Raw genomic sequence first — 13,402 nt, forward strand, 5'->3', positions numbered from 1 at the left:
TAATTTCTGATAATTTTTTTAATTAAAGGATACGTAGGTAAATTCCACACCAATAATTTCTGTACAACACTATTAAATGGTACGTTATTGTCTAATATTAACCCTTACGTCAATACCACACATTTTCTACGATATGCAATGAAATTGTACTCGTTAGACTTCGCAGTTTCTCAGACAATTATAAATTATCAACACAAAAATTAAAAAATATTATTATTATGATTATATACAGCGTGTCTCAGCTAAAGGAAACCACCTAAATATCTCCTTTATTTCATTTTTGGTACATAAGGTCATCTGAAGGTCATGACTTAAACAAATTCAAATGCAATTTTTCAGCCACTACAAGATGGAATTAAAAAAAAATTTTCCTGATAAAAAAGAACGATGATCTCGAAAAATCTATGAAGAAATAAGTAACTGGAGAAAAGAAATTTTTCTTCTGTGGTGTTTCTCCTTCGATACCATTTAAATTATGCCATAAATAGTTTTTGTGCCATTAAAAATAAAGGAGATATTTAGGTGGCCTCCTTTAGCTGATACACCTTGTATATATATATATAAAAAAATATTACTATTACTGTCAATATTACTATTTAATAAAAACAATATTATTATTATTATATTATATATTATTATTATTGTCTTTAAATTATAAACTATCTGAGAAAGAGTAAAGGCGTTTCGAAGATTTCAGAGTCACCTTGAAAATTGAAAATTATTTCCATAATATCTCGTTAACTGGTTAGGTTTAGGACATATCAAGGTCAGTAAATTTTTATCACGATACAAAAGGAAGGTCATTCCGTTTAAAGAAATCAAGGTGACCTTGAGATCTGCGAAACGGCTTCACCTATAAAAAAAATATTTGTATCACAATATTTCCCGTGTCTGTACCACGCAAGTTTTGAATACTTCATTTTTTTCACGTTATTACAAATAAAGGAAATATTCAAGGCGGTCAAAGTGATTGGATGTAAGTGACTTTTATCCGTGACTTATAAAATTTTTTTCGGTTATTGAGTTATGACAATATGAAGTGCGTATTGAATAAGGGTGATCTGTCTCCATTATAGCAAAGAGTGACGAATATGATCTATTAATGTGACGTGAATGTGCTACAACCTTGTCCCACGATAATGCAAATTACTCAGTAGAAACAATGTCTGCGATTACAGTACTGACGGATTGAGCAACGCGGAGCAGTAGATTAATCTCCTTGCGTGGTGAATGCACCACGCTATCACGTACACGAAACGCACACAGCCTGTCATTTATTTCGTCTACAAACAACGTATAGGTACTATACTTGCCAGACGCAACCCGACGGGTTTTAAGCCAGCACAGTATTCCGACTGTGCATGCTTAATGAGCCAACCTATCATCGTTTTATTGAGTCGCGGCCAATGACAGCGTAAATCTAATAGAAGAGAACTGGAAATGTTTACGGGCGCTTGCCGTCTATCGCTTAACTAGATCTTGGTCTAATGATCGTTTCACAAAGATCAAAGCAAATCTATTATACCTCTCGTAACAAATAACGATAAGGTTTATTATGCAGAACGCTTTATACGTTGCGATCGTCATAGAAAATATAAAAGAATCGTATGTAAGAGAAAAAAAAAACAGAACTGTTATATTACAGTTAATGATCATAATTAGTTCGTTAATTATCATATGTTCATTTATTGGTTCAGAAAAATCGACTATAGTGTTCAATAATACGTTGTTTTAAGAATTTGTATTACAAATAGTAATGCTGTTATATATTAATTTATTGGTTCAGAAAAATCGACTGCTCTGTTTAATAATATTATTTGGTAAAAGTGAAAGAACATTTTTTACTACAAATAATAAGGCATAATAATGCGTATTTACATGTAAGTAGGCATTCTTCCTTAATCCTTGATATTCTGCAACTGCAATAAAGTACATGGGAGTACTTGTATGAATCAAACATGTTAAAATGAACGAAACAACATTGTATTATTTTTATACGAATTAAATTAACATTTGTTAATAATTGATGTATTTCTGGTATATGAGAAGCGATTAATTTCTAAACATAAACAGCCTTATACCAATATGGTACATTTTTTTTTACTATCCTTTTGAAATATTTGTTAAAAATATTTATGGTTAACCTGTATGTTACTTTTGAACAGTTTTGAGATCTAACAAATCAGAATTTACATAATTCAGGACGTTAATGATTAAATATCACTAAACAGGGGATAACTAGACTGTGGATTTTTATACATTTATGAAGATATTGACTGAGTGAAATATAAAATAACAAAAGATTAGAAAAATTGAAAAATGTCATTTTCAACATATCAAAATTATTAAAGGAAGAAATGAATTTTTATTGAACCTCTGCTTGCCAGAATCGAAGCAAGACATTTTTATATTGCGTAAGGTCCGCAGTCTAGTGATAGCATGAATTGAAATTAAATTTATTAAATATGCAGATAATGTCTGAAGTATATTATTTATTAGATTCGGTCGGCAATCTTCTATAATATTCATTCAGCGATGACAGACTGAAATGTCAATTCTTTGATTCCAGGTTTGAAACACGGAAACGGTGGCATCGGAAGTGCGAGCAGTTCCAGAAGCACAAGCCCGAGCCAGCAGCCACCGCAAGGTGGTCTGTCCTTTATTCCTCAACCCAGAAGTCAAAATTCAACAAACAGACAAACAGCAACCACTACCCCTAGGTAAACCATTTTCCTTTGAAACGCAATATTAGTCTAGCACGTTTGGCCCGATGCTGAAGTTCATTCGGTATAGCGTATATCAGGCTCCTTGCACTACATTCATGTTACCTTACTGTAATATGAGATATTGCGAGTAATGTTCATAGTTGTAATAATACAACATTAATTAGTTTAGTGGATACATGTTCGACTACATTCATCAATATGAAAACTAAAGAATTAGAAGTAAAATAAAATCTATATAAAAAATCTGTCTGTCTTTTGTAGATTGCTCTAAACGTTTTGTAGAAAAAAAAAAAAAAAAAACAGAAATAAATCGAGTACATTAAAATACTCATTTTATTTCTTTCTTTTTTTTTTTTGATCAAGTTTTAACGTTGAACAGAGAAATTATCACGAGAAATTGCAAATTGTACATTAAGAGGAAGTAGACCGATATTGTTTTTATATTGGTTCTCTTCATTAAGTTTAAAAACGGCTTCATTTTCTTTATGAACCGGATGGCTTTAACAAGTTATTTTATACAAATTTATTCGCTACTGAATACCAATGAACCAGATCAAATATTGGACACAGATTCGTGACTATTTCTCTGTTTTTTGGAACTGCTGATTTACAAAACATAATTTACTTCAACTTTATACAGGGCGTTCCATTTCAAATGAACCCCTCGAATATCCCCGAAACTATTAATGATATCGAAAACGTTTGGAAAAAATGTTATATGGTTTTGAGGGGAACAAAACTCTATGTTAATGTTCCCTTTTTGTAGGTGGATGAGTAGAGAGCATATGAAGGTCACTTTCAATTTTTTAATGAAACTATGTATTTTTGGATACACCAATCGATGTAGTTATTTATTCCCCATCAAATATTATTAACCTTCTTATATCGAAAAACAATTTGTTCAAGAGATATTTCAATTCTAATACTACGATAGCTGCACAATATTTACCTGATTACAATCGATGCTCAAAATTCTCTTCGGCAGAGGTTTACACGATCTGTAAATGTCCTGTCAATCCAATTTAACATTTTGTTAGAAATTGATCGGCATTCTTCCGGAGTACTCGATTCTTGTTGATAAACGTTATGTTACAAATAAAATCATGTCATATCTGCGAGTTCACTTGGCCTGTAATGTACCATTTCAATAATCTGTTCAGAAAATTTTAAAACAACTATCGACCTAACGTGATACTGCTTGTTTACAAACATTCAAAGGAGCACAAAGCACTCATGGCTTCTAGCCAGCATTCTAACTTCATGGGTACAAACTACACTATTATTGAGCACCATTTCCTAGTATGTTGAATACCACAATTTTTTATGGGGAATAGAGTACTACGTCGATCGGTGTATTAAAAACTGCAGGGTCCCATTAGAAGAATTGAAAGTGATCTTCGTGTGCCCTCTAGTCCTCCACTTACGAAAAAGCTGTTAACCAAGAATTATATCCTTCTCGAAACCATATAACTCTTGTTTGAAAAATTTGTCAATATTGATGATTTCAGAGATATTCGAGTGGTTCCCTTCAAATAGCACACCCTGTACGTACTACTTAGTACAGTAGAACATCGCTCGTTGCAATCTCGTTTATTGCGCGGAAGCCTCGTCCGTTGGACACTAGCAACTCCTACCACGAGTTGTTAGAAGTTCTGGAACTCGCGGTGGGGATTGTGGTGACTGCATGATATCCCGAGGAGCTTCGGGGGTGGGGAAACACAGAGTGGGATAGTCGAAGAACAGATCGTGTGATTGATGACATCTTTCATTGTGGAATCCCAATTTTCGCACGCGTTTTCGTTTCCGTTTCGTGCAACGAACGAGGTTCTTCTGTACATAAAATAGAAAATAATTGTAATAATAAATGTAGTAATCGATGTATACCGAACATTTCAGTCCTCGATCATCGACGGTGGGGAAATCGAGCGGCACGAGGACCGCGCAGCCGTCTCCATACGCCACATCGGGAGGGTCGACCCAGCAGAACAAGAACTCTGTTCTGGACAAGTTCAAGCTGTTCAATAACAAAGAGAAGAATCAAGACCGCGGTAAAGCTTCGTCCGGCGTATCGAAGCGCACCTCGAGCTCCTCGGGCTTCTCGTCCGCGAGATCGGAGCACTCGGACAGTTCGACGTCGTTGTGCGATCAGAGCAAAGTCCAGGTGGAATCGCCGAAGAGCCGAGCTTTGAAGTCGAAATTGCAGTCGACCAAAGCGGCGAAACAGGCGAGCCCGAAAACCGTGAGGAAAGAGCAGAGCAAAATCGCGCGGACGAAAGGCGCGCCCGATAAGTTGGTCTGCTACAACCAGCCGTTGGAAGATGTTAAACCAACCAGCAAAATCGGCGGCGTGGGTACGAAGCTGGCTGCGGACAAAAAGTCCTCGAACTTGCAAGATCTGTTGAAGCAACCGACCAATCAGTTACACAAGCCGAACCAGCCGGTGCTGGCGTCTTCCAAGCAGATCAGCGCTCAGGACGCGAAGAACATCGGCAACCTCAAGAACGAGTCGATGCAACAGCCTAGACCGAAGATGGAGTTGCCAGGGAAAATACCCGACATGAAGATCCACCTGCAAAATGTGAAGGTCCTGCCGAACGGACTGAACAAAGAGCTTCTAGCACAGAAGGGGCTGATGAGCAATACGAATGGCATGATCAGGCACGCCGATCACGACGACATCGCTCACGAACTCGGCCCTGGAATGGATCACACTTTGTCCATGAACCAGGCCAATTTATCCGAGGAGAAGTCGTCTATGGACAAAGTGAAAACGATCGTTGACAACACGCAAACGAATAAACAATCTGGAGTTCTGGAAACCGTCGGTACACCAACCAAGCAGCATCCGTCGAACATATCTGCGAAGACCAAGGTTGCAAATGACATGCAAGAAATGGAGAATATACACGATAAAAGGACAATTCCGGCCACCCCTCGCAATAGTCCAGAAGCGACGCCGGATGGAAAAATAACTAACATACAGGATGACTCGACGACGCCGGTTAATGTTGGGTGTAACGTTTCGTCACAAAATCAAATTTCGAATGGATTGACGTTTGGGCCGAGCAAGCAACATTCGGGAGCCAATGTTCCGCTGCAAAGTACTCCTTTGAACACTTCCGGAATCAGTCCAGGCTCCAGCATTCCAAAGCCCACGGCCTTGGTGAAAGGCACCTCGAAACCACCAAAGGAAAACAACATGCCAGGCGTACCGACGCCCACCAAATTGAAGGCAGACGTTTTGCATCGCAAGCTGGATCCAAGCACGGTTGCAATGGTGTCACCGATGCCAAGTATTTCGGATCTGATGTCTGAGAGCTCGCATAGCAATTCGAATAGCACCGGCCAGAGTAATTCCAGCGACAGCAGCGTTATTTATAGGCCGAGCAGTGAAAGTGGAAGTGAGATCAAAACTATACCCAATAGAAAGATTGACACGACCTTCGAACAAATGGAGAAGGTTAGTACCTTCGTCAGTATTGTCATGATGCGCGAGCTTTCCTCGAGAAGCATGCCGATTAATTACAGCATTGCACGAATCATCAACACATTGAAGAATATTTATCTGAAAATTTTAAACCGACGACTTACAAATTATTTCAATGTCTTGAAACTGTTGAAGCTAAACCTATTTTACATGGCCAGTTATTAGCCTGCAATATAATAAATCAAAAATTATTCTATAATATTCATTCAAAAGTAATGTCTATTCTTTGCTCTGTGTATTGCTCGAAAAAGTTTGTGACATTTTGTTTTATCAATTCATCTTATGAGTAACTTTGTCTCGCAGAAAACATAATTTTTCTTTATTATTTCATTTGTTTCATATAATTTTAGTAGAAACAAAATCTGACATCTGAAAATTGAAACACATACATATAACAACCTTTTAAAATGTGAAGAACTGTTTACGTTAGCAATAATTTGGGACGTTTGTATTTATGTTACAATAGTAAGACAAAGCAAAAAATCTTTATTATTCAAATAATTATTAACACTACTATAAATGTACGATATTCCATGTTTTTTTAAAGAACGAAGTCAGCATATTCGCTCAGTAAAAATAAAATACGAAACATCATGTGAACATAGACCCATAAACGTTTTATGGCAAACTTATAATAAAAATATGAAATAATAAGAGACGTTTTTCGTTCGATAAAACGCAAATTAGAAATAGATTGACGATATTCATTTAATTGGTTGACGCAAATTAATGTTCATTATTCGAGATCATTCCAAGCTATATTTGCTACATTTACCGATTACTAACTTTATAGAAAAAGTTTACTGTGCAAATATTGTATTAATACGCCCCTAGAATTAATACGAAAAGTCTGCAAGTTTTCGTAGACCACAATTCTGAATTTATGAGACCATGCAACATTTTAAAAGTAGAATAAACATAAATAATCCTTTTCTACGCTTTTTTCAACAAAAAATCAATGCACTTTTATTTCGCAATTTTGCTACAAATTAATAAAACACTTATGCTACAATAGTTTTATGACATTTTCTCGTTTCTATTTATGGAGTATAACAATAATATTTTGTGAAATATTCATACAACGAATTCTAACATTATTATTAAGCTTACAGAATGAGTTACATGGTACAAAATTTAAATTGATTAGAATTATATAATTTTTAGCTTTCTATTCGTCTCACCTTGTTCGTTGAGAATCGTAGACTAAAGAATTCCAAGTCACACTATTTAAGAAGTTATTGTACAAGAATGTCAAAATACCAACTATGTTAGTAAAATGTATGAATAGTGTCTGTATTAATACCTCATAGCGAATTTTGCATTTTCATAAATATTTAAGAACAAACTAAACTGGTGCAAAAAAAAACATAATAGAATCACATTTTAAATCATAAAAGAAACCTAAAATATTTCAATTAAAAATATTATTTATTCTGAATCAAATTAAATTCGAAATAAATATGCACCGTTAGGCATACATAAGTGGCACATCAGAATATTGTCTTTTATAATAAACTATTAATAAACGTCGAATTCTAAATTGGATTGCAACACATATACAAAGCAAACTACAAGATCTTTTGTGAAGACAAAAAGAATTAACAGTTGCTTTAACAAACTATAATATAATGCAATAATATTTACTAGCTGAAAAGAAGGCTTTCTTCTTAGTTATTTCCATTGTGCAAAAATAATTGGCATACATTTTATACTTACGCATATTGTAAAAATCTAACTTACTCCAATGCAGCGAAGAAAGACACAAGATATCATATATCAGAAAAACCGTAATTATTATGGTTGAACATTTAGTATTCATTTATTTAGTAAATCGCGTTTTATAGCGTCGATTCAGGTAACAAGTAAACCATGCTAATTTGGTGAAAATGTATATACTAAATGTTTTATAAATTTAATGAGGACCCTCAGGCGACCTTCTCCAAATTACCTTAACACTTATACGACTACGTGAAACTAAAATTAATCATTTCACCGACAATCGCCACCGACGAAACGATTAACATCAGTCATACTAGGCATTTGTGTCTTGCGGTAAATAAATGACTCTTCTTCAACCCTTCAGGGTTGATGTCCGTGCACGGCACTGTCTCGGACGAATATTTCAAAATTAATTACAAGACCTTAGACTATAGAATTTGAGCATAGCTATAAGTAATATAAACAAATCTAAATTACGAACACGTTATAGTAACATCTGTAACATTGTGCAACAAAGATCATACAGACAGAAACATACAACCTATCATCGTTCCTAAAGGGTTCAATCAAAACGTGTTAAAATATTCGGTGATTACTCGGAATAGGGTGTCCGCACCGACTTTAACGGCCTTGAAATATGTTGGTGGCGCGATTCTGAACAATTTTCCTCTACACTTTGGTTTGTTAAGATATTTACAAAAAACTGTTAGGTCCACTACAACGAACTCTACCATTTTGAATGAATGTTGGTTAGGTAAAAACCAGAAATACGAGTTCGGTCAATTAAAACGGACAGAATTCGCTGTAGTGGGTGCGCGTAGTTTTATGTAAATATCCCGGAAACGAAGGCCGTCTGGTGGTAACGTATACATACCATGTATTACCGAGAAATTGTTTAGCATCATCACTCGAACAACGCGTTTCAAGGTCATTGGTCATAGTTGAGGACTACCATATTCTGTATAATTATCAAATATTGCATGCGGATTAAAGAAGGATGGAATCATAATTTATTAGAAAATATATCAGGTGTACAAATTATTCGTAGCCCTCTCAATTAATCAACAGTAACTCCATTTTAGATTCAAATCTTTTATCCACCAAATTGAAGAATCAGTAATTATTTATAAGATGGAATGAATAAACAGAAGGTGGCGGAGATTATTTTGGACAGTAGAATACATTTTGATTATTTATAAATAGTAAATAGAAGAAGGGGCTTACGAATTAATTTGTACACCTAATAATTAGACTGTGGATTTCTACACAATATCGAAACTTGATGTAATTGTATAGTAGTTAAGGACATTGGTTTGGAATCTAATCGTGTATTATAGAGTCTGTGGCATTTTCCAGGTCTTGTCTGAAAGTTCTTCTTGCGCTGGAGGTTCGATGGCGGACGACGAAGCCGAAATGACTGTAAAGCCCATGCAACCTCTACTACGCGGCTACACACCCGGTGCTAGGGCTCTTCAGACTCTGCCGAGCAGAACAACCGCGAGACAGTATACAATTCTTCATTCTTCCTCTCATCATCATGTCGGTCACGATTACGCGGACATCGACGTCGCCTCTGGTTATCTCAGCGACGGGGAGGTTCTTCGCGGCGGTATGAGCGTCGGCAGCAGAACTCTGTCTGACTTATGCGACGGCTATATGTCCGAGGGCGGTGCTTCCTTGTACGCGCGTAGGATCAATCCATCTTACGGTCACGATCACGAAAGGTAAGTTCGAAGATATATTCATTTTTCGGGGCTCAAAATGTCGAAGTTACTCGGCGAGTTTCCTTGCCCTGTTGTCGCGGACGAAAACTTGGATCCACGGCAAACGACGGAACAAAACGAACAAGCAACGGTCAAACTCCGTTCACAATGAATATAAAAAGTATTCCAACAAGAAATTTCCGATTCTCGAGAAATTGTCGATATTCGAACAATTATCATTTCTTTTTAATATTTCTATTTTATTTCTACCACTAAATATTTCCCTTCATTTGATTTCCAAAAAATTATGCTTAATAATTTTGTGGAAAAAGATAACGCAATAATAATTGCGGTACACCTTTCATTCACAGTTTAATAAATCAATTAGAAGAGACCTCATAATACGTATTATGTTACACTCCTCGGCAACCGTCTTTTGTCCTCGCCAACTGTCCTTTTCTGTGTTCGGCAGTATATCCAAGAATAGTATCTTCTAACCGATATATGTCTATGGGCAAATTCGTGTTGTGAACATATATCGAGTAAACACTGTACCACCAGAATATTTTGCCAATGTAGTTTCTTCCGTTATGTTACCAATAGATGGTAGTGAGAGAGTTAGTTTTAAACAGCTCTATTTTTCTCTATAACAGTGCATTTGGTATAGTGTGATCTGACGACGAATTAAATATTATCGTACATTTGACATTAGGCTTTGTTACAAGTAATTCAACGTTGTAACAACGTTTTCCAGGATACTCGTTATGTAAAAATGAAAAAATAGTCGCAATAGCCTAAATGAATTTTGCTAACACCTGTGTGTCCCCGTTAAAGAGCTTATAAACTTTAAGCACAAGTCCCGCTGATCAATACTTCGTTCCTCTTATCTGTTTTCCGAGCGAAAAATTCATTTACACCTCTCTAACTGAAATCGGTACTATAATAGTATTATTTATACTGATCTGTACGAGATTTTTAAATATAAATATTTAGACAATATGCTCCAGCTATCTTTAACTTAAGATCATGAGAAAATAGTGTATGTGCATACATAATTTATAACAAAATTAGTAATCTGAAAATATATTAACTATAAAAAGACAAAAGAAACGAGTGTAAAGTAAACATAAAACATAAAAAAGGGAAGGATGTAAAACAATTTTAACAAAATAAATGCGATTTTTATAGTACCGACATACTTAAAAAATATGAATCTATTTAAAGATTGTTTTGTTACTTCGGGTTATAAAAATCTCGTTGAACGTATCATGTTAATAGTTGAAATGAGAAATCAAATTAAGTAACAATCAAAATTAGAACTCCATAACTTGAAAAGTTTATGAAGTAGTGAGTATTTGCGTCGAAGCGTGCTTAGTATGCACGTTTTCTGTCGTTTCTTTTTTCGAGTACGTTTTCTTATTCGCTACTGCACGTGCTTCACTGGCAGGCCGAATGAATCAAAATGTCCACGTGAGCACAAGCTCAGTCGCTTGTTTTCTTTTCAAAATCAAACATTGTTCACATTTTACGAATATTTGCAAGACAGCATATTCTACGCAAAGTGGTAATCGAAATTGATAGAACACGATATATTCAAGATATTAATAAGTGACCTATTGTTTTTGTCAAATGCAATCATTATTTACAACGATGTAAAACGAAACGGGGAGATAACTTTATAGGCCCACGAAAGTATTCAAATGCCCTTTAAAACAGTATAAACTTTTTTAAAATCGCACCAAAGGACCTGACTATTTTTAGCAATTAGAAGAATTGGTTTACCGAATGACGTGCAGAAAATATTTTGAAAAAATTGCAATTGTTAGGGATTATAAGAGCAAATAAAAGAGGCACTTTCCAAAACGTTTTTATTTGGGCCCATAATGAAAATTTAAAATATCCGTTTTGTACATCTAAGTTAGTTATACACATCCTGAAAACGCGCGTATCGAAAGATGTTAGAATCTGTGGATTTTAAGCAGAAATTGACGATAAATCATGAAAAACTACGATTTTCACCACTTTTAACTACTTGTAGCTCGTATGTATATTATTCGATTTCGATGAAATTTTCAGTATGTGTGTAACTAACTTAGATCTACAAAACAAATAAAAAGTTGTAAAAAGTGCCATTTTTATTTTCTCGTGTAATTCTTACCAATTGCAATTTTTTCAAAATCTTTTTTTCACATAATTTTGGAAAACCAGTTCTTCTAATTGCTCAAAAAAGTCAAGTTGTTTGATCCAATTTAAATAAAGTTATAGTGTTTTACTCTTGAAAATTATTTTCAAAATTTTGTTTATGCCCCCCCCCCCACCAAGTTTGATCTAATTAATAAAAAAAATGTATGCAAAGTTTGAGCTCGATCGGATAACAGGAAAACGTGTCCCTCGGCCCTTAAACATTAAAATAATTAATTAAATGCTCGTAAAATCTCGTTTTTCGCGAATATCTTCTAAATTATTTACAGTATCGAAAAATATGTTGGACTAAACTTGTAGATCTGGACAGGATGCGCCTTTATGTTATGTTACTTTTTTTCGTAAAACAAACGGTTTCTGAAGAAATCGAGAAAAATGTCATACCAAAATCAAAAAATTTTTTTTGAAATTTGGAAACTGCAGTGTATGTTTTTCCGTTGTCTGCGGGTGCTCAAACTTTGCACAGATGTTTTTTATTAATTGGAACAATCCGGGGGAGGGGGAAGCATAAACAAAATTCAAAAGTCGAAAATAAGAGCCACCCTAATACAATATACAGGGTGAGTCACCAAACGTTAGCACCTCAAATATCTTTGTTGTTTCTAAAGATACGTAAAATATGGTAAGGACAAAGTTGAATGGTACAATGGAGCTGACACGATGCAAAAAGAAAATTTTGTTTTTATGTCATTTTTTTGGAGATATCAAGGTCACCTTGACTTTTTTAAATGGAACCACCCTTTTTTAAACACCTACAATGATAGTCCCTTTCATTAGGAATTCAGTGACTATAATTAGTCCAAGGTCATTCAAGGTCAAGGACAGAAAGAACGTATAAAACTAAAATATGGAAGCAGAATACCTGTATTTTATAAATGTTCGAAATGATGGCCGTCTGCGTCGATACATTGTTGTAAACGAGCTCTGAAGGAATGTTGAACTCTGATAAGTGTATCCGACGTGATATTCGTACATGCTGTAAAAATAATTGTAAAAATAACTGTATCCTTCTCTGTTATATTCAATTGTAACTGAAGTGGTCGCTAATGACCTAGCCGTTAATGCGACCACTTTAAAATAAACGTCTACAAAAAAAAAAAAACAATTGGTTAAAATATCGCAAGATAAAATTTCCAAAGTTTTATTTTAGAAATCGTTATAAATTGGAGTTTCTTGCCACTTGTAGAAAAATACAGCAAAGTGCATTGTGTTACGTGAACATTTTCTGCGCCGGAAGTTGCACTTTTCTTTACTGCAAAATTAATACTCTACAAAGTGCTTCACTACACGTAGATTTGTGATCCTTAGATTGGCGAAAGGTCGTATGCATAAGCTATAAACCTATGTTCAACGCCTTTTACAGCCTCGTAATCCATAAAAACTCATGCTGTGGTAAAAGTAGAATGTCATTTGAACAATTATTGAAATGCGTAGCAAAACTTCAATTTTCAGTAAAGTATAAGATTACACGTTACTTATATTTCTGTTCATAACTGTAAGTCAATTTTAATAATCTGATTCCAGCACATTAACCTTTATTATTAAAAAAAATTACATTTCATTAG

At 34.9% G+C, this 13,402-nt stretch overlaps 1 protein-coding gene across 7 annotated transcripts in view; it reads left to right on the forward strand.

The window, feature by feature from the left end:
• Positions 1-13,402, forward strand: part of Sick (sickie) — a 504,036-nt gene that overhangs the window by 329,945 nt on the left and 160,689 nt on the right. For all 7 annotated transcript variants that reach the window (XM_076804259.1, XM_076804253.1, XM_076804267.1 and 4 more), the window contains 3 exons: positions 2,570-2,720; positions 4,623-6,186; positions 9,289-9,656. In XM_076804259.1, coding sequence (XP_076660374.1) covers positions 2,570-2,720; positions 4,623-6,186; positions 9,289-9,656 — 2,083 coding nt within the window. The remainder of the gene's footprint in view (positions 1-2,569; positions 2,721-4,622; positions 6,187-9,288; positions 9,657-13,402) is intronic.

The sequence above is a fragment of the Halictus rubicundus genome, chromosome 2 (genome assembly GCF_050948215.1).
Source record: "Halictus rubicundus isolate RS-2024b chromosome 2, iyHalRubi1_principal, whole genome shotgun sequence".
Taxonomy (NCBI): domain Eukaryota; kingdom Metazoa; phylum Arthropoda; class Insecta; order Hymenoptera; family Halictidae; genus Halictus; species Halictus rubicundus.